The sequence below is a fragment of the Diceros bicornis genome, chromosome 9, assembly GCF_020826845.1.
Source record: "Diceros bicornis minor isolate mBicDic1 chromosome 9, mDicBic1.mat.cur, whole genome shotgun sequence".
NCBI lineage: Eukaryota > Metazoa > Chordata > Mammalia > Perissodactyla > Rhinocerotidae > Diceros > Diceros bicornis.
Window position 1 is genome coordinate 74,460,083 of NC_080748.1, and position 22,117 is coordinate 74,482,199.

General features: G+C 42.6%; 1 protein-coding gene across 4 annotated transcripts in view; it reads left to right on the top strand.

The window, feature by feature from the left end:
- FARP1 (FERM, ARH/RhoGEF and pleckstrin domain protein 1) overlaps positions 1-22,117 on the top strand; it is a 285,713-nt gene that overhangs the window by 209,343 nt on the left and 54,253 nt on the right. For all 4 annotated transcript variants that reach the window (XM_058548404.1, XM_058548406.1, XM_058548403.1 and 1 more), the window contains exons 6-13: positions 2,677-2,774; positions 7,450-7,564; positions 8,675-8,822; positions 11,060-11,155; positions 12,625-12,788; positions 13,498-13,566; positions 15,964-16,039; positions 17,188-17,437. In XM_058548404.1, coding sequence (XP_058404387.1) covers positions 2,677-2,774; positions 7,450-7,564; positions 8,675-8,822; positions 11,060-11,155; positions 12,625-12,788; positions 13,498-13,566; positions 15,964-16,039; positions 17,188-17,437 — 1,016 coding nt within the window. The remainder of the gene's footprint in view (positions 1-2,676; positions 2,775-7,449; positions 7,565-8,674; positions 8,823-11,059; positions 11,156-12,624; positions 12,789-13,497; positions 13,567-15,963; positions 16,040-17,187; positions 17,438-22,117) is intronic.

Sequence of the window (22,117 nt, forward strand, 5' to 3'; positions counted from 1 at the left end):
GTTCTTCCTGCAGTCTTCAAAATGGCACTTGCCCTCTAACTAAATGTATGAGCTGTCAGGAGCCAATGCCAGTGTGCACACGAGACCGTCACCAAAGACCCCCAAAGCCTGTTGGACTCTGACCGTGAATCCGTCCCTGTGAACACAGTACCCGTGTTTGAACTGGTAGGTGTAAAATATTCAGAGTGTAATGCTTTTAAAACGTAAAGCCCTCCTACTTATTTAAAATTAACCACATAGGTAAGAATTAACGCCTCTAGCTCTAAGAACTGTTGGGTTCAAAAGACAATAACCACTGACTTCCCTTTGACTTTCCAGAAAGAGAGAACATGACAACAAGAATAAACATTAGGCACGGTTGGATAAAGGTCAACTGTTGTCAGCTGGTAGATCTGGGGTGGTTTTTGTTTGTTTGTTGGGGTTTTTTTTTTTGCTGGTTACAGAATTGCCTCTGTAATTTTTAGTTCTTAATAATGGAACTTTTAAATAACTTACAGGGAATTAGTTTTTCCTTTATATAAAAAAAATTGGTAACATTTATTGAATGTTTTGTTCTAGTCACTGTGCTTTCCTTGTTTTATCTCATTTAATTCTTTAGTCCTCTTCGTTTCTTTCTTGAAGAAAATTAGCCCTGAGGTAACATCCGTGCCAGTCTTCCTCTACTTTACACATGGGACACCGCCCCAGCGTGGCTGACAAGTGGTATAGGTCCATGGCTGGCATCCAAACCGGGGCCACCAAAGCGGAACACACCGAACTCAGCCACTATGCTACAGGGCCGGCCCCATAATTCTTCTGGAAACTTCTGTAGTTGGTTTTGTGAAAGCCCTTTTTTTTTTAATTAAAAATACCCTTTCGTTATTATAAAAGTAGTAAATGTAAAGTGTAGAAAGTTAGGATATACAGACAAACAAGACTGAGAAGATGACAATACTGGACTCCTGTTGCCCAGAGATTACCATTGTTAACATTTCAGTGTGACGTCCTTTCTGATTTTTTCTCTGTATATGTACGTTCTTTCCATCTCATGTAATACCCTGGCCATACTCAAATTTCCCCATCTGTCCCTCAAATGTCATTTGTATCTGTTTATTTTAGAGTGAAATACACTGCAGGACCACGTATTACATCTGGTTATTAGGTCCTTTGCACCAATTTTAATCTGGCAGAGTCCCTCCTTATTTTTTTTCCTCGTGATCCCATCTGTGGAATAAACTGGACCAGTTGTACTACAAAATATTCTGCGTCCTGAATCTGTCAGATTGCTTCCTTGTGATGCTACTTCCTTGTGATGCTAAATCCACAATCCTCTGTATTTACTGAAAACTGGAAGTTAGTTCTAAAGTCCAGACAGATACAAGTTAAACCTTTTTGGCTAGAATCTATCATGAGTGATGTTGTGTGTTTCATATTTCATTCATGATGCTTAGATTGATCATTGAATTAGGGGGGTGACCTTCTGACCTTTTCATTATTTTTCTGCAAAATAAAACTTGGCGTCATCCACTTGGACTATGTATATATCCTGAAATACCTTTCCTACTGGAGAGGCAGCTTACGTGCCCAATTTTTTGCCTTGGTTACCAGTTTTTGACTAAAGAATTGCTTAGTAGCCTCCTCAAATGGTGATACGTTCAGTTTTTCCCGTTTTCTCTTTTTTGAGTGTTGTTATGAACCCTCGAATTTTCGTTAATTCCATGTGTTTCCATTCACTTGAATCATTCTTGTGCGACTCAAGTTGTCACCACTTTGGCCAGTGGATGCCCCTTCCGGACGCTCCTTTTGCCTTTTTAATGAAATCCATTTTTATTCTTGAAAGCTGCCTTGCTTTCAGGCATAAGTGGATATTGCAGGCTCCCTATGCTCTTTTCCCTACCCCACACCTGGAGTCTACTGTTTCTCCAAGGACCCACCTCTGGTCCTTCCAATGGGTAATTGTACGAGAGTCAGAACCTGGTTGCTAAGGGTTGCTTCTGAGGTGACACTGCTTCTAGGCCGTGGGCAAAACTAGTAAATATCTTTCTAAAAATTTATGAGTTCATATTGATATTTTTGAATCAATTTTAACGTCATACTGTTTTTACTTAATTTCTTTTCTCTTTCACCAAAAATGTTTACTTGCTTTATCCTACAATATAAAGAAAAGAATTTTACAATAAATTGATTTTTACAGATCCAGTAGCTGAGGCATATAGAAGTAGCTAAGTGAACATTACATCACATAAAAGACACCCTTGGCTTTTCGATTCCGTTGGCAAAGCTCTTACTAGCTACAATAAACTACTGTTATTGTCTGAGCCATAAAGCCATTTTTGATTATATTTGATCTAGGAAAAAGTTTTAAATGTTTGCTATACCCTGCAAAAACATATAGGGTGGTACGTTATAGTCTTAATGTTTTTATGGCTATATCTCTCCATATAAAACGAAACGTATTACTTATCGTGTGAAAAGATTGCAGCATATGTCTCCCGGTCCTTTTAGGGAGGTGCCACTGTTTACATTGCAGTCATTGGCATCATTCCATTCCAGCCTGTGCAGACTTTCTCTTCCTTGGTTTTATATACCTTTCTTTAGTTCCTCACAGTGTGAACAGGTGGCTGGGAGTGCCCCTGGCTTTGATGCCGATCCTCCCTGCTCTCGTCGTGTGACGCCCGTCTCTATTTGTGTTCGCAGGTACCTGTTTGCTCTGCAGGTGAAACAAGACCTGGCTCAGGGCAGGCTGACGTGTAATGACACCAGCGCTGCTCTCTTGATCTCACACATTGTACAATGTAAGTTCTGTCGGTTTCCTTTAGAAATCTTGTCGGAAATAGCACAATGATCTGATTAATGGGGGAAAAAACTCACATTCACTAAACACAATAACAATGTCCTGTGTGATTTTGCTGTTAGCGTGAATGCCTATAGGTGCAAAACAGTACTCCTAATTTCATTTAATATGCATAGCCCTCAAACATTGACCCAGGAATTCTGTGTTCTGATGGTTGTCTACTTTTTTCAAGGACTAGTACGCGATTGTTAATATCTTAGTTGTCTCAAAGGAGAAGCATGGATGGACGGTGGCCAAGTAGACTCAACTTGTTCTGTTCTGTTCTTGGATTTAATATTCATCCTTGAATACGGCATGTTAGCTGTAAGTCATAAAACTCTCAAAGATTTCACTTCTTGGTTTCTGCTGTCTGGAGTTCAGTGAGCTAAGACACATGAAGCCGGCCTGAATCCTAGTGATGCTTGAATTTCACTTTCTTAATCTACACAGAGGACAAATTAGATTGTGCTCATTCTAAGGCTTACTGACAACTCACCTGGGCAATTTTTTCCCTCTTGACCAAGGCAGAAGTTACCTGAAATGGAATGTCCACATTACGTTTCCTGAGGGTAATCATGTGTATAGACCAAAGTCAACATATATAAGCACTAGTATTAAAAAAAAGTTGTGCTATCATATCACTTTTTAATTTCCATTGTATACAAAGTAGTCCCATATAATTGGCCCCACCCCTCTCTGATAACTGCCCAGTCAACAAGATTTCTAAAGGTTTAGAGGAAGTGTCACTTCTAGTAGTTAACAAATTACCTTAGTCTAATATGAGGAGGTGTTTCTATAGGCCCTGCTTATCTTCTTATTTTTTATATCTGGGCATTATTAAATATCTACCAGACATAGCAGACAGATGTTTTCCTACCAATTTGAAAAAAATGATGTGAGAAAGGAAAAACAAACAAAAAATAAGTATCCTTTATTAAACCTTACTCTGTGCCAGCACTATGTATATTATCTCATTTAATTCTCATAACAACGCCATGAGATCAGTACTATTATTATTCCTATTTTACAAATAGGGAAGCTTTGGCACAGAAGGTTACATAACTTTTGCCTTTCCTGTGTGTTTAGTCTTTCCACTCCCAACAGTGAGAGTTGAGATAGAGGCCTTGGAATCAGGCAGACCTGGTTTCAATTAGTTGATTGATGATCCTGGCATGTTACTAACCCCACAGCCTCTGTTTCTTTTGGAACATAAGAGTAGTAGAATCTTTTTCATAAGGCTGTGAAAATTAAATGATAGCATAAATACCCAATCCGTCTTAGGTGTTCCATAAGCGTTACTCTCCTTTCTTTCTCCTCACTCACCTAGAGCCCTCCCTTTCCAAACAATGAGAAATTTTCAAATGACGCTTCCTTATTGGAATGGTAACTTCATAAAATGTCTATGACCCCGGGGTTTTTGTAAGCAGAAGAGAAATTACTCAAAATCTTCCTGATGCTATTGAGTCTTGTACCTTTTTCTTCCTCTGTTCCTTCCTTTTTAAAGCCTGTTAACACGGTGACTCTCACTCACACATACGGGATGTGGAGGCTCACTGGTACCCAGAAAACCTCGTGCTCGTCTGGTAGGCCCCAATTCCCCAGACACAACAAGGGGCTCAAAATCCCTTGAGAATCTTGAGTTCTGCAAAGAAAATGAAACAGATAGGTTCAGAAGTGCTCCTGCTATTTACATACTGTTTGATGTGCACTGGTGATACACAATATTTTTATAATCTTATAAAGCCCCACTTCTGCATTTTTATGCAACCCATGCGCTTTGCCATGGAAGGAGGAATTTCACAGAATCCTCTCTGAATAGTGTGTTGACTTAAATTATTGATAATTATTTATATTATCAGTAAGGTATGAGTGGTCGACTCGTTTCCCCTTTGCAGAAGCTACATTAATGCTGATGGAAAATGACCCCTGCTAAGCTGTATGTTCACCTCATCGGTATCTGTATACCCAACCTAAATCATTTTCATTTTCCTCCCTTCTTTCATTTGAATGCGTGGAGTTGTCTTTCAGATATTCTATATTTTTTCCTTTGCTCCTCTGTTGCTAGCCTTCTATATCCTCTGTAATATTTCAAACTTTTCATTTTCTCTAACTTATTATAAATTAATTCAGTAGGACAAGCTGATAAAGAGAAGAATCAGACACTAGATGGCCCCGAGGTTGAAATTTCGCTTGTGTAGCTGGGAGGCATGGCAGGGCCACATTTTTTGCAGAATTATGCGCGGCAAAATGGGTTTCTCAAAGCATATCTTCATGAGATTTCATTGAGTAAAATCACAGGTTTTGGGTTGTTGTTCCTATTTTTTATTGTGAGTAGACTGCTATGGAATTTAGTACATGCATAAGCTAATATGACATCTTGGCATAAAAATATTTAAAAATCTTAAGTCCTATCTTGAATATTTATTGGTTCTCCAAGTCTCCAAACATAAGGAGGAACCTGTTTCTTCATTTCCAAGAAGAGAACATGTGGAAAGAAAATGAATTTCATAGTCACATACCGCCATTGCATTTTCAGAGGGCAGTGAAAGGCAGGTGACTCAGAAGAAAAGACGATTAGGTGTATTGACCCTGATGCCAAAGGAAAAACTGGAATTCTTAACTCTTTTATATTGAATTATGGAAAAGAGTGTGTTATAAAATTCATATGAGTTAAGAAGCCCAAACTTAAAGCTCACAAGAAATTTAGGATTTAGCTGAGTCCCCATATGCAGTCAATCTTCATTATTCACAGATTCTGTATTTGCAAGTTTGCCTCCTCTATAAAATTTATTTGTAACCCCAAAATCGATACTTGTGGTGGTTTCGTGGTCATTTGCAGACGTGCACAAGATGGTGAAAAATTTGTCACCCTGCGCACACGTTTCTAGCTGAGGTGGAACGAGGCGACGTCCTGCCTTCTTCTGTCAGCCTCATACTGCAAACGAGTGTCCTTTCACGGTCTATTTAGTGCCACACTTTTTGCATTTTTGTGCTTTTTCTTGATGATTCCTCTGTTTACAATGGTGCCCAAGCGTAGTGTTGAAGTGCTGTCTGATGTTCCTAAGCGTGAGAAGGCTGTGATGTGTCTCATGGAGAAAATAAATACAAGTGTTAGATACACTTCGTTCAGGCATGAATTATAGTGCTGTTGGCTGCGCGTTCAATGTTAACGAATCAATGATGTATATAGAATATGATGTCTTTCAACAGAAACACACACGAAACAAGGTCAGTTGGCAGAAATGTTATTTCAGGAGTCTCACAGGAACCTAACCCTGTAGCTCCCCTAGGAGCAGTAGTTTAGTATTTGCTAATTCGGTGTTCATGGGAAATTTATAGAACATAGCTACCGTGAATAATGAGAATGAACTGCACTTTCTTGAGGCCAGAGAGGAAGAATTACAGAAAAGTCAGTGCCGCCATCATCAAGGCAACCAATGAGGATGGCAATATGGCCAGGCAGGTCCCCACACTTCTGTGCTGTTTTCTGTGATGGAGGGTGGCAATTTTACTCTATTAAAGGAGGGAGAAATTAGTCCAGAAAAGGCAATTAGAAAATGGTGTTGTTGATCTGTCATAGCAGCAGGAAGAGAGTGAGTGAGTGATTCTGCTAGTGGCAGCTGGTGCCAGGTGAGTTGGCACTGTTTCGTGCAAAGCAAATATTCTCAGCAGGTGCAATTTATGGCAACGTATAGGCCATATCCTGCATGATTACTGGAGGTGCACTGGCTAAAGTGTGGCAAGCTGCTTCACGTGACAAAATGAAAGGTAGGTTTCATAGCAACAGTTTACTTGCTTTTACTCAAAACAGCTGGGCTCTGGTTATTAGGCTACTTTTTATTAAGCTTGTTACACAGACTATATGATGTTTGAAAAAGAAGAAGGCATGCTGTACCAGAGGTATTAAATTGGTATAAACTGAGCTGCAGCTAGTGTTATTAAGGTACAATTATTATTTTAAAGTGCCATCATTTAAATTGCCAGATTACAGCAATTTGGGGACGATGTTGAGGTACATGAGAAAAATATGCATCCTATTTCTTGTAGATGAAAAATTTATAAGAATTTACAATCTGACTAGTCATTTCTGAGAAGAGGACTGTAAGAATTTAATAAACTTTAATTTGTTTTAGCCAAACTAGAATATGTACCTTTATAACTATTTATGATTGTCTTTTCTCTATATGATAAAGCATTTGAGGTTTGCACTAATAATTGTTATACATGAGTTTCAAAAGTTGATTTTGTAAAGTCCTGAAATTTGAGGGCTTATGTAGAAGTCATAGGTCATAAACCATGTGTCAAGAATTTACTGCCTAGAATAGAAGTGACCCCTAGTTGGGTGGGGAGGCAAAAAACAAACCAGGAACATGTCTGGCTAAAGGTAGATGATTCTGAAGTTTTCTTTCTAACTGTTAGAGATGAGAACAAGTGGAAGCCATCATCGCACGTTGGCACAGTTGTTAAACATGTCCTCGCATCCCATCTTCTGACATCTGGCTCTTAGGAGACCCACCAGCTGGGATCGCCTTATATTGTCAGTTGGTTTCCAGTTTGTCAGCTGGGGAATAGTCCACTGACTATTAATCATATGTATTAATCATATGTGGCCAGTTTTTCTTTCTGTCTCTTTGTAGCCGAGATTGGGGATTTTGATGAAGCATCGGACAGAGAGCACTTAGCAAAAAATAAGTACATACCTCAGCAAGATGCACTAGAAGACAAAATTGTGGAGTTTCACCATAACCACATGTAAGTCTCATTCATTGTTTCATGTTTCCTTTGAGCTGTTTCTCTCTGTCCTTCCGAAATACATGGACACACACACACACACACACACACACACACACACACACACAGTAACTATTGGGAAGAAATATGCAAAGGGTGAGGGAAAAGAGACAGGGGCTCGTGTGGGCGTTGTTACTCTTCCTAGGCTCTCAGAATGCGGGTCACTCACTCAGGACCACAGTTCTAGGCCCCTTGTTTGTTTTCCTGTGAGACCGAGGTAACACTGGAATTTTAAGACACCCCGGGCTTTGAAATAAAAGAGAGAGTGTAAGACCAATTAACAGGAGATCGGGGGCCGGCCCCGTGGCTTAGCGGTTAAGTGCGCGCGCTCTGCTGCTGGCGGCCCGGGTTCAGATCCCGGGCGTGCACTGACGCACCGCTTCTCTGGCCATGCTGAGGCCGCGTCCCACATACAGCAACTAGAAGGATGTGCAGCTATGACATACAACTATCTGCTGGGGCTTTGGGGGAAAAAATATAAAAAATAAAATTATAAAAAAAAAAAAAAAAACAAAAACAGGAGATCGGGAAGGAACATGGTCAACTAGAGACAAAGTAAGAATATCGTGAAAATCTGGAACCTTTGTACCATTTGCATTTTGGTTTTTTGTTTTGATCAGTAAAATACTTTCAAAGGATCCTCTGTGCCTTTTGTTGTTGTTGTTGTTTGTTGTTGTTGTTAAGGAAGGCACTTGAGTCCTGGTGATGATATGAAAGAGTGTTGCCTTGAACTTTGCAAGTTTATCTGTTGTAAGTGACTAAAACCTTGTTTTAACACGATGGTGTTTTGCTTTTATGTGACCTTAAAGGAAACTCTTTGAGATTGCAAAAAACTGGCCAAGTTTGAGGTAGACTTTTTGGGGTTTGTGTTACACGAGCAATAGAGCTTTAGTTCCAGCTGCTTGACTTGGGGTTATAATGAATAGGAGGTTGGGTGTCATCTGATCGGGTAACCCCATTGTTGGTGATGAAATGCCTTTTTATTTCCCAAGAGAAGCTGCTTAATCTCAAATTAATAGACACAGGGAATTCAAATCACCTGGCCTTTCTCTTTGATTTTTGTTCTGTCAGTGGACAAACACCAGCAGAATCGGATTTCCAACTCCTGGAGATTGCTCGTAGGCTGGAGATGTATGGGATCCGGTTGCACCCCGCTAAGGACAGGGAAGGTACTAAGATCAACCTGGCTGTGGCGAACACAGGAATTCTGGTGTTTCAGGTAAGAGCATTTAGAACACAGCTCAGTTCCCTTGGTGATGGAGAGATTAGAGTTGGACCTTCAACTCTGATTCCATGTTGGGTGGTCCAAGCTAAGACCTCTGATTGTTATTTTTAGGTAAATAGGGAAAAACTAACCTCATCTCAGGGCTTCTGTTTCTTTCCAGGCCCTCAACTTATTTCATTTGCCTTTGCTTTGGTTGGAGAATCCACAAATATAGATTTATTTGCATTTATTGATTTTGTAGGGTCGCAGAAATCTGTCTCTCTCCTCAGACCTATGCTTAGAACATAGTATAATGGAATCAAGATTTCAGATCCCCAAATCCTTCTCCACACTTGCACATGATATTCATGTGATCCTTTTTTTTGTAACCTAATTTGATTTTTACCTGTCAGCTTATTTCTGATTTCAAATTTGCCTCATTAAAAAGAAAAGTGTAATATGCACTTGGAAGATATAGCAGTTTTATAAATTCATAGACACCCTGTCCATGTACTACAGTAATTTTGCAGCACAACGCACACTGCACTTGGATCCTTCCCTGTGTTTTACTTAAGGACATAATGATTTTCTGCGCTCTGAAATGTGTGCTCCTTCATCACACTGCTGTTGTACTGTTTTATTGATTAATTGCTTCTTTTTCTTAACCTCATTGAAGCGTTATTGACATACGGTACAATGCACATATTTAGAGTGTGCTGTTTGATAAGTTCTGATATATGTATATCCTGTGAAACCACCAAGGAAATCAAAACAACGAACATATTCACCACCACAAAAGTTTTCTCCAGGCTTTTCTTTTAACCGAAGTGGGTCATCTGTGCTTTGGTTTCAAACAAGTGTGGATAAAGCATCTGCCTTTCTCATGAAATAGGGTCAGATTTCACCAGGTTTTGAAGGTGTAAATATGTGCATGACCGAAAACTCTTTTCTGAGCTCTGCGAGGTTTGGTTACATTTCTCCCTTTGTATTTCACCAAAATAGCCCAGGTGCTTCTCTGCTCCGTTATCCACTGGTTGTGACAGACACTAATCATCACAGACTCCCGTCCCTAGAGGAATGGAAGCCGGCTTTCATATGGGATAGTGGGGAGAGCAGGGTGGTATTTGAGGAGGGGACTTCCTGACAATTTTGGACCTACAGAAATCATCTAGGAGTACCTGATGAGAAAAAACGACCACAAACCAAGTGTAGTTTTCAGTACTCCCATTAAACTCCAAAATCAAAACCCTTAATCATTTCTAAAAATCATAGAGGGGGAAAAGAAGTGTCTCACAATTGAGTTAATTTGCTTCGATTGTGTTTGAAACAATCCAAATATTGAGAATTGCTCAGTAATTTAATCATGTACAAAGGCTGTATCTCAGAATTAATCTTCTTGCCGGAGCCTAATTGCTTCCTTCTTACCAATTTAAATAAATGGTCCTGGTGTTCAAGGGGACTCCGGAGGAATTCTCATTTTAGTTGAGATGACAGGACAGATGGGAGCTGGTATCTGGCAACTCCCCACGGTTTCTCCACCATGTGCCACCTGGCTGTCAAGGATGAGGATGTGTGAGTCCTTCCTGGAGAGTGTTCTCTGGCCTAGAAGACACACTGAAGGCAGGGCCTCCCCTCCCCAGCCCTGCTTGTGCTGTTGGAAGCCTGGTGGGCATGGGTGCCAGACCCCTGTGGACGAAGAGGGTGATTGCTGCTGTGTTGCCTCTGCGGATATTAACAACAGCTGCTGTTTCAGGCACGTGCTCGGGAGTCTCATTGTGCCACGTTAACTGTGTGATTTTGGACAAATTAAAATATATCCATGCTGCAGTTTCCACATCCGTAAAATGAAGATAATAAATCTCGCTGGCTTTGGTGTCAGGTTTGATAAGAGAAGGTTGGTCAAGTCCTTAGGACAGTGCCTGCCACTCCGTAAGTGATGGTCGCTAATTATTGTAGTAGTTTTCGTGGTTTTTATTTATCTTTCTCTGTATCGTTCCCTCGGCCAGCCTCTTCTCTCCCTGGAGACAACCTTAGTTGGAAAGCCAAATCATATAATTAGTGAGAAATAACGATCCAGGAACGGAACAGGTATCATCCTATAGCTGCAGATCCTGGGAATTCTCCAGCCTAAGGCGTTCTTACTGAGTGGTCTATCATAAGCCCTGCTTTCAGCTCCCCACAAGCAAAGCACACCAACTCCCACATTGCTTCTTATGCATTTCCTGGCTCACTGGCTGATACCTTTCTCTTAGGGTTTCACGAAGATCAATGCCTTCAACTGGGCGAAGGTGCGGAAGCTGAGCTTCAAGAGGAAGCGCTTTCTCATCAAGCTCCGCCCAGATGCGAATGTAAGTGGCTCACCGGAGGGAGTGGAGACCCGCTGAGCCCACGCTGTGGTCCTTGGGATGGAGGGGCCGTGCTGGGACACAGGCTGAAACTGTGGCCAAAAGCTATTCAGGTGTCTGAGTGTCTGTACGGAGAGATGTATCCAAATGCTTGGTACCTCCACAGCTGCCATTCTCAGTAGACAGAAGGTGAAGAATGTGAAGCACAGATATGTGCCTGCGGGGAGGGTCACTTACCTGTGCAAATATCGACAGCCCCGCCTGACAAATAGCCAGAGCTGTGCAGTTGTTGCATCTCTAGCTGGGCCGCCTCGAGAGCCCGTTCAGCATTCTGCCATATCCCTGCCCACACAGCGGCAGTCCCCAACTCTCAAGGCCCTACTCTTGTCCCCAAACGTCTGACAGCACAGTCTCATGAGCCAACCAGGTCCCCCCACCACCACTTCCTGCAGAACCCCTAAAGATGTCACTTACACTGGAACTGGGTCAGAGGAGGAAGAATAGCATCTTCTTTGTCTGCCGGCGATGGCGATGGAGGAGATGGATGATAAATCGCTGACTTCCCCAACCAGAACTTGGAGGGCTTTTTCTCATGGAAAAAAGATTACAAATGGCATTCTAGGCTTATAGGTTAACTACAGTATGGATCAAATAGGCTTTTGTGGCCTGACCTGGGAAAAGGCACCCTTTATAACTTGCTTTCTATGGGAAAACGTATTTTGAGTTCCAAAGGGCTGGATTGCAGCACAAACTTTGTTCATAAGTTGGAACTGCACTGCCCAGAACTGTGAGATCCTCCAAAATAGTTGGAACTGCTGGGAACGTGAAGGACTGTGCTAACTTTCATTTCTATAATATGGCCACTTAAATTGGGAGCATTCTGAGAATAGAAAATTACCATATCCCCTTTCCAGAATCAAAGGACGTGAATTTTTCAGCCTTGAGTGATGCTTTTGTGCTCCAGCAAAACATGGTCATTTCCTGTATGGTCCCTGGGGCCACCTGGAGGCTTGAGCCATAGGCTTTTTGATAGAGAAAAGACTTAAGTCCAATATTCAAAGTTGACATGAACCATGAGGGAAACAGAAAGAATTGTGTTTCAGTTATTTTAAGGAGGCAAAAAAGGAGTTTCAGTACCTGGATTTTTTTTTTTTAGAAGGAAATATAAGCCAAGTAGACACAATTTGTTTATGAGTCCTCTCAAAAGAAATGTTCTGACTTCTGCTGAATACCCCTGATTTCTGTTAGTTCCTCTAAGGAATTCTGTGGGGAGGAAAATGGTTGAATGATGACCATATTTTGTCATTAGGAACAACTATATTTTATTAAATATGTAAATTTGTGGTCATGCTGTAATAAAATACACAACTGAAATTTTATTGGACAAATTTGGTTTTTGTCCATTTTCTTATTTTTCAACCCAATGTCTGTGGGTAATGGAAAAAAACTGAAGTGATATTTTCTCTTTTTAGAGCTCGTACCAGGATACCTTGGAATTCCTCATGGCCAGTCGGGATTTGTGCAAGTCCTTCTGGAAAATTTGTGTCGAACATCATGCCTTTTTTAGACTTTTTGAAGAGCCCAAACCAAAGCCAAAGGCTGTTCTATTTAGTCGAGGGTCATCATTTCGATTCAGGTAAGGATCTCCCTCACACCTCTCCAATTGCCATGCGGACATTTTCCCCGAGACCTTTCTTTTCTGCTGCCTGTCGCAGCGGCTGGGTTGTGCAGCGAGGAGATAGATGAAGGTTGGCCCCCAGGAGCTACAGCGGGCAGGGTGCTGGTCATCCCACAGGCTCCAGGCAGACACTCTCCGTGCTCTGCTTGAATGTTAGCCACGAGGCTATCTCCCCAGCCACAGTAACTCCTAATGGGACTCTCTAATTCAGAAAGGATTTCCTCTCTGTGTAGATGCAAGTGTCTTGTTAACATCTGAGGTAGCTTCATAAATGCTACCTTCTGTCTACTTCACTTTTTCACTCATTCTTTTCACAGATATTTGAGTGTCTACTGCATGTCAAGTACTGTTCTAAGCGTTGGGGATATACAGTGGACAAAATTATTCCCCCCTTTATGAAGCATGCGGACTCTTGGAGTGGCTGATTAGTAACCAAACACAAGATTATTAAGTGGTTTAGTTAATTGAACATTTTCTGTTATCTCTAAGGGAAATATCAAGGGGCAGAAAAAACACAGGCTCTCTTAGGGCTGCTTTTGCTCCTGGCTGGCTGAGAACCCCCATGTCCCCAGCTGTGGCAGGAGGGAGTCACGGTGATGGGGTGTCGTGTCATGTGTTTAAATGGATGCCTTGGTGTCTCCCCTCGCCCTCGTGGTCTCCATTCTAGCGGGCGGACTCAGAAGCAGGTCCTGGACTCCGTGAAAGAAGGAGGGCATAAGAAAGTGCAGTTTGAGAGGTAAGAGGAACTCGGAAGCCACTTACGGTCTGAGAAGGTCCTTCTCTCCTGGTAACGGCGCTTCGCTGCGCACTCGCTCCTCACCCGCTCCTCACCCAGGCTCGGAGAGTTACAGAATCTCTGCCTCACGGTGCACCGCGCTGGCTTAGTGTCGCCCGGGAGCGCCCGAGGGCCGGGCCACTTACTCCAGCGGATGATGAGAAGAGGAGACTGAGGGCACCAAGTGAGGAAGAAGAGGAAGCTGGCAGAGGCCAGGGAGGGAAGAAGAACAGGAGTTTACAGTGGGATAAAGCACCGTCAAAACTTACTTGGGCCCCGCCGGTGGCTTAGCGGTTAAGTGCTGGCGGCCCGGGTTCAGATCCCAGGCGCGCACCGACGCACCGCTTTGCAGGCCATGCTGTGGCGGCGTCCCATGTAAAGTGGAGGAAGATGGGCACGAATGTTAGCTCAGGGCCAGTCTTCCTCAGCAAAAAGAGGAGGATTGGCAGATGTTAGCTCAGGGCTGACCTTCCTCACACACACAAAAAAACTTACTCATCAGTGGGGCCTTAAATATTTGGGATTTGAATTTAAAGTCTTTCTATAAACGTTTTAATTAAGTAAAGTTTGGATGAGAAGACACAGGATGTATTCTTGTTGTTGTTAGCAAATGCTTATATCTCGTGTGCTGGGCACTGCTCCAAGCTCTTTTCATCTATTAACTCAGAGAGTCTTCACAGCAGCTCTGTGAGGTCAGCGCTATTTTATTCCGTTTTTAAAGCCAAAGACAGTGCAGCTCAAAGAGGTCGAGTAACTAGCTGGTTAGCTAAGTCTCAGAGCCGGCAAGCAGCCCCTAGTCAGCAGGCTCCGGACCCACTGCTCCTGAGCACTGCTCTGCCTCCCGGGGAGAGAAGCAGGGGACCCGGAGGGACTAAGATAGAAGCGGGGAGGGTGAAGTGACCCTGCACCAAGGACTGTTCAGTGCATGTGGGGGTTTTTTAAACATTTTTCTTTTTACATTTCAATACATTTAAAAGTTACAATAAAGTACAAAGAATACAGCGAACACCCATATTCCTACTATTTAGAATTAACTATTAACGTTTTAACATATTTGTTTAGGGTTTTTTTTTTTCCTTCTCTTATTTGTAGCTATCATTGTTACAGATATGGCTAAAACCCCCTTTAACCAATAGCCTCATGTTTCTGTTCCCCGTCCCCAGAGGCAACAGTTGCCAAATTCCTGTTACTTCTCTTATCCGTATTCATGCATCCAGAAAGGATATGTAGAATTGCTCTGGGGTGTGTTTTCATTTATATAAATAGTATCATGCTGTACACAATTCTGCATCTTGCTTTTTAATCCCTACCCTGATTTTGAGATCTATTTTAAGTGTTTTATGGTATTATGAATTACATTTGGTATTACATTTTATTTATCAGATTCCCTGTTGATACACATTCAGGTTGTTTGGTGATTTGTTTTGTTTTTGCTGAAACAAACCTGCTGCTGTGACCATCCTTGTATATTTTTCCTGATGCAGATCTGGGGTCCTTTCTCCCTCCCTGTATCCAGAAATGTAACGTTCAGAAGGTTATTTGCCTGCTTATCTAGATATAACAAGCCTCATAATTTTCTTGGATGATCCACAATGAATCTTTTGAGAATCACAGAAGAAGTGGCTCAGGTCTCTGATTCAGAATGTGGGTGCTCCAGAGCTTTTGTGTATTAATTTGGAGTATTTTGAAGAAAAGCTGGACGTTCATTGGAATTTAATCGCTCTATATTTACACAGTTTCATGCGTTTGAGTACGGGAAAAGTTCCCAATGCTTGTTCACTGGGGAGGAGAGGACCCACAGACTAAGGAAGGGAAATGATGAAGGAGAGGCATTAGTGGCAGTAAAGCCAATTCTTTCTACTGTTGAGTCTATAAATGCATTCACGGGGCAGGCCTTCTCCTCTGAACTTAACCCTGTGAAAGAGTTAGCTGATTCATGGTGATTGCCTCTGTTATAGAACTGATCTAAAAAATCATTACCCAAAATACATGAATCCATTTCATATTGTTAGACCACAGCTTGCAATTCAGAGCATGTGCGGCCCCAGCCACCTCCTCCCTCCCAGTGACTTTTCCATAACCAGAAAGTTAGTGCTCAATGGCCAGTGCTCCAAGCCAGCTGTCCCACTCGAACAGGAGCAGGGGATTGCTGAGCCTTGTTCAAGGTTTAGGACCCCCGAACCCTACAAGTGTTATGGAAAGGACGACTGGGTCTGTTTCCAGGGAGCACGTATGCAGACTACTTTGGGTGCCGGTGCCTTCATTATTGAGGAAGTGCCTAATGCTGTTATTTTTCATTTAAAAAAAAAAAAAAGAAAACCTCACCTAATTTTAGCTGTCTTATGTGATTTCTCCCAGGAAACACAGCAAGATTCATTCCATCAGAAGCCTTGCTACACAGCCTACAGAGCCGAGTTCAGAAGTGCCAAAACAAGTCAGTAATGGTCATATACAAGGATAGCTCTGTTTTCACAAATGTGCTCTGCTGAGCACTGTGTTTCATAGTATGCTTCCGGGTTCTTTGTCCTTTACTTTTGGGGTGTTTTATAGAGGAGAGTCTGGTGGCGTGCCCTGACTCTGACCAGACGCAGGCTCTGTGCTCTGTGCACCTCAGCCTGGGCTCACAGGCCCCGCAGTGTGTCCTTTTTCAGCTGGCTTCCCATCCTCCCTCTCACGCTCTTGCCACAGAGAAGTTTGCTCTGTTGGCCTGGACTCAGCTTAGGGGTGGAATGATCCACCGGAGCCAGTAGAGCCGAACCCACCCTCCAGCTAAATGGGTGCGCTTGTGTGAAGAGATCAGGACCTGCTTTGCAACTGATGGGCATAGCTCCCCTTCGGTGCCAAGGTCAGGACCTTTTGCTGGCACAGGACTGGGTGGTGAGTTCCCAGGGCTCGTGTTACAGGGCAGTGACCACAGTTGGCAGGAAGAGACATTATCACTCTTGCTCTCAGGGTGGTAAGAGCTCATTTTCCCTGGAGTCGGTCTGTGGGTGAGTTTTCAGGGTTTTCTCTACAAGAGAATAAGAACTTTGTTGGGGAAGACCATGCAGGAGGTTTCATTGTGTGAATCCAAAAAGAATCCTTAACCTGTCCATTCTACCCTTAGAAGTGTGAACAAAGAAGTTTTTGTCATTTGTCTGAAATCTGTGTCAACTTGCCTTTGGGGGTCCATGATGTGTTTTCTTCCGCTTCCTGCCCACACTTCCTTGGGAAGCCCCTATAGGCTAGAAGGACTCTCTTGTTCCATAGAAACTTTGGAAACCCGATGAGACTGTGGGTCCTAGAAAGCAGAGACAGTACCTAACTCGTTCTGCCAGAGACCCTGCATTGTCAGCTTCCACACCCTGAAAGAACTCTCTGGATCCTGACCAAATATACTCAGGAGTACCCACTTATTGTCAGCGCTTTTTTCTAACACTGTGGAGGACAGCCTTTACTTGGCAATCCTTTTGGATGCTTGAAGCTTAAGGAGATGTTATTAAATTAGACTCTGATGTGTCTCTCTTTGTTTTCTGCTCTGGTGTAACAATCCCCCTTTTCTGTTCATCTCCCTCATCCTTTTCTTGCCCCCACCCCACCCAGGCTCAGCAGAGTGCCAGCCTTACACTTGGAGAAGGTGCTGACTCCCCAGATGGCCAGAGCTGCCAGCAAGGGAAGGAACTGGATGTTTCCGCCGCAGAGTGTGGGCCACACCAAAGCCCCGCTCTGCAGAAGAGCCCAGTGGGTAACAAGAAGGCCGATGGAGCCATCAAGGCGATGGCGGAGGAAGAGGAGGAGGTCGTTAAGGATAGGACCCAGCAGAATAAACCTCAGCCCCTGCAGCCAAGCACAGGTCCAGCATCCAGGGCTGCTAGAGGCAGCAGCACTTCCATTCCTTTCATTGACTGCAGTGATATAGATAGTGAATACGACCTTCTCAGGGAACAAGCGTCCCAGTCACGGTCCCAAACAAATGACAATTATGAGGGTGATTTGACCAGTGGTGTTTATCTGCTCTCCAGGGATGAGAGGCGAATAGAGGCTAGGTGCAGGGCTTCCCCTCACTCTGTGAAGTCCTCCCGGCCTCCTTCCAGAGAATTCCTTGATGATGATTCAGCAGACATAACCTTTGATATAAGTGGAAGCCCCCGACTCCCAAGACATAGCTCTCTGATAGATGAGATGTTCAGGGGCTCAGGCAGTCACAGTCCCCTGGCCACCCCCTTGTCCCCCAGCAGCAGATGTTCAAGTCCAAATATGAGTTGGGACAGGACTGGGTCTCAAGGCTATGTTTCAGAAAATGGACATGATCATAGAGAGAGAAATATAGGAGAAGATACTATCCCAAGCCGGGGTCCTCATTATGAAAACTGTTCCCCCATCTCACAAAGGCCATACTTACGGAATCTTCCCAGTAGATATAATAAGTCAGAGACAGACCCACTCATCCTTAGCCAGGTAGCATCAACCCCAGAGGCAATGGATAGACTTGATGGCCATGAAAAGAGAGGACTGGCCAGCCTGGCTGGTTCAGAAGGTAGAATGCTGGCTAACGGTACACCTCTTGAGGTGGGTCCAACCTCAAAGATGCCCATCATGCAATCAGTGTGTGCCAGTAGCATGGCAGACCAGCTGGCACCCCTGCAAATGACTGAGGGCTCTACCAGCAGTGGGACTGAATCCAGTGATTCAGACTCTGAAATGGTGAACCCCTTGAGCCAACCCCTCATGTTTGGTAATCCAGCAGTGCTGGGTTCCCCTTCCATGCCAAGAAGTAAGAAGTCCTCGGGTGGCCTGCATCTAAGCGAGGAGAAAGAGGATGAGTGAGGAGACTAGAAGGCATGTCTTCAAGTGTTGGGAGCCTGGAGTCATGAGTCCAGGGTTTCAGTGGAGATTGTCTGTTCTGGTGACTCGTTAATTTTTAATCAACATTCGTTAGAGGACGTTTTGGACAGGCACATGTTTGGATAGGGTATGCCTGACTTCTAAAGTCTTTCAGAAAAACAAAACTTCACACGTGGCTTACTTTCCAAAAAAGGTGGGGAAGATAAAGAGCAAGTCATAATGACTAGTTACTGGGAGCTCGTTTGTCTTTCTGGTTCAAGGCTGGGACGAAAGACTTTATTATGAATCTAATCATGTGTATAGTGTGTTGTATTTACATGGAAATTTTCTTGTATGGTCAATTTTGTATGCCGATCACCCTCCAAATGGTTGAGTGTTTGGACTGAAGTAACATTGAGATCCCAGGAAAAGTGTTGGTTGTACTTTTTCCCCCTTCTTTAAAAGGAGGGCTGCTTTTCTGTGCCTCATAAAGTGAGGAATTGACAAAATTCAAGGCCAAATGTGAGTTGATTGCTAGTTGAGATCAAGTGTTGGTGAAATCTTAGTCAAGAGTAATGAATATTTTAATTGGAAGAATTTGGAGTTATTTCTTCTTTCCAGACTCCATATGAGATGATATAAAGGTCTTCAAATCTTCATGAACTGTAATTTACATGGGCTTACTGGTTCGGTTTGGGTTTGCACTGGTGGGTCAAATTGTTAGTTATGTTTTAAGAAGCTATAACTCTGGCTGTCAGAATCTCGTGGTGAAACACAGAAATGCTATTGAGCAATGACGCAGGAGAAAGTATGACCTCACAATAGGCACTGTTGTCACCAAGAGGTTAGCAAACTAAATGTCTGCCTCTGAATCGTGCACAGCACAGAGAAGGACCGTTTTCCAGTGTCATTGCTTTTGGTTGGTTTTTATGCACATTCTTAATGTTCACACTCTTGTGAACAGTGTCTTCCCTCGGGAACAGTGACTTATGGCTATGCAGGAAAAAAATAAGGTGTAAGCAGTGAGAGGTTTGCTTTCTTTTAAAATCTTGCTCACCTATGCCAGTGCCTTCACTCAGCATTCCTGCATTTTAGAATGAAGAGCCTGGTTTTAACTTGCATTTTCTCAGCCTTAGCTGCGCATTGGGATCACCTGGGACATTTTAAAAATTAGTGATGCCTGGGAATTTTGGTCTAATTGGTCTGGGGTGCTGCCTGGGCTCCTAGATGGTTCTGCTAGGCAGCCAGGGTCACTTCTCAGCCAGACACAATTGCCTTCTAGAATCTAGTGGAATATTTTGAAAGTGTTAGCTGAGTTTTTGGCTTGCTTGCAGAGTAAGAAAAGCCTCACAAACGAAATGATTTTCTTAATGCCTGTTACTCAGTACTTTTCAGTCTTTGGTACTTTTTTAAAAAGATAAATTGTAGAGTAAAATTTTTAGATCCTAAGTAACTAGAAAATCATTGAAAGGAATTGTAACAATGATGCATCCCTGACGTGCCACCATGCCAGTGGCCTTACTAACTCATCACGTGACTTTCTCGCAGGGGAAGAGCTAAGCGTGTTTAGGAAACTGAGTAGAATTTGGCAGCAGTATATTACAAATAGAAGTATTGACTGACCTCATGGTTCACAAATGAGTATCCATATGAATGTCAAGAAGTTGGTTTTAAAGATTCTGAAAACTTAATCCATTTTTATACAAACTTTTGTTCTGTCTTCCTAATCATTTGATTCAGTGCATGACTGATGAATCAAATGGATTGTTGGATGGTTTGAAAGATGTTCATTGAAGTAGTCTATTTATGTCTTGCTTTAGATTTTTATATTTAACAGAGTCACAGAATTTTAAAGCGAGAAGGGGCCGTAGAGATCCCTGCGGATAAACCTTCACTTTATGGATGAGAAACCTTGTTCTGACAAGTTGAGAGGCGTCACATAGTCAGACAGCTGTTGCATGACAAAGCCAAATCTAGAACCTTGGTCTCCAGGCTTCAGCTCTTTACTTGATGTGACATCTTGGCAATAGGACCTTTTTGAGTCAATATTTTAATTTTTGAGAATTTTGTATGGATTAATTATTAAAATCACATGGAGACCAGGACTCATGTAGACTTTACTTAGGCCATTACAGTCCATACTAGGTAGGAAGCACTACTGCTTTTTATATTGTGGGGTTTTTGCAGTAATAACATGTTTTTGCACATTCTGTTTTGGACTTAGAAAAAGATGTCCATTTGCTATATAAAAATTTAGTCAAATGTGAGTTAAGCAGAGTCACATTTGGAATCCTGTGGTTTATTTGTGAAGGTGATTTGTTCAAATGAGTTTTCTTTTTACCTCTAGTTATCCAGCAGTCTGAGAATAAAATATCAATGAGCAACAGGTATCAACTCACCCAGCATATAATGTGAATCATCGCATGTAAACCTCCAAAGCAAGACAGGCTCCAATAATTATTTTGTTTTGCTTTTTTCTAATGAAGTGATCGTGTCTAAAGTGTTTTAAAAGCTGCTGATCAACGGTGGGGTACTCAGTTCCATATTGACGAGATTTCCCACTCTTAGGGTTGCTCATAGAGTTTTTCTCGGGTTGGTTTTGTACCAGCCAATCAACTCAGTTTCTGCTTCTTGGCCAGTATTGATGAAAGCAACAACCCTGGTGTGATTAATGGTGCTTAAAAGAGAGGGAATGTGGTTTGTTCAAAAGCCACATATCCTGAAGTACTGAGAATATTCATTCATTGCCTCTGAGCGAGCTTGTACTGCACAAATAAAGACCCCGAGCATTGGTGGGGGAGTAAACGTAAGCATTTGAACCTGGTGGAGCCAGTTCACTGAGGTGATGTGGTCTCTCACTGTGCAGACGTCAGGGAAAGCCAACAGACTCCACCCTTCCACATTCCATGCCCTCTGCCTTCTGTGAGACTCCAGTCCCTGAGTTTTTATGTGGCCTCCGGAATCTCCCTGTGTGGCCTGAGGAGGGTGTGCACGTGGATAAAGTTGAACTAAGTGCAGGGAGATCAGAGATGGGATTGGGTGTGAAGAACAGGCAGCAGAGATTAGAGACCTGTGAAATCTTTCAAATTGCCAAAGGATTTCCCAAGGCCTTTCAACCAGTTTTTCTAAGACAATAGCTGCTGCAGAGGCCTCCTGAGTCAACAAGGAACCCAGGTCCTCAGATAATGGCTGCTCTATGAAATGATATCTTAGGGCCTTGGATGGAAGACAAACCAAATATAGAAACAGAAATCTTTATGGCACTCAGGGCTGCTGCAGGGCCTCCTTGCGTTAATATCTTTTGTTAGATAGTATTTCAAATATATAAATTGTAGACCCTTTTGTGGTTGATTTTGTTGCTTCTTGTTAGAACAAAATAAAAATGCAAGAAATTCTCTTAGCATGAAGAAATGCATTTAATGAGTTCCAGAACTTAAAATGAATTGCTCCAGCTCCTTTAGCAGTCGTCTGTATGCCGTTGACGATATTTTATTAGACAAGCATTTAATTAAAGGAAATCTGTGGGCCAGATTCTTCCCACATACGTGATTCATATTTAGGAATTTCTCACAGAGTTATCTCACCAAATTGTGCTGCGTGGCCTGCACTTAAAATGTGAATACTTCCGATTTTATTCTCAAGAACTTCTTTGAAGATTCAAACCAAGCCATGCTAAAAAAGCTAAGCCTGCAAAACTAAAACAGCATGA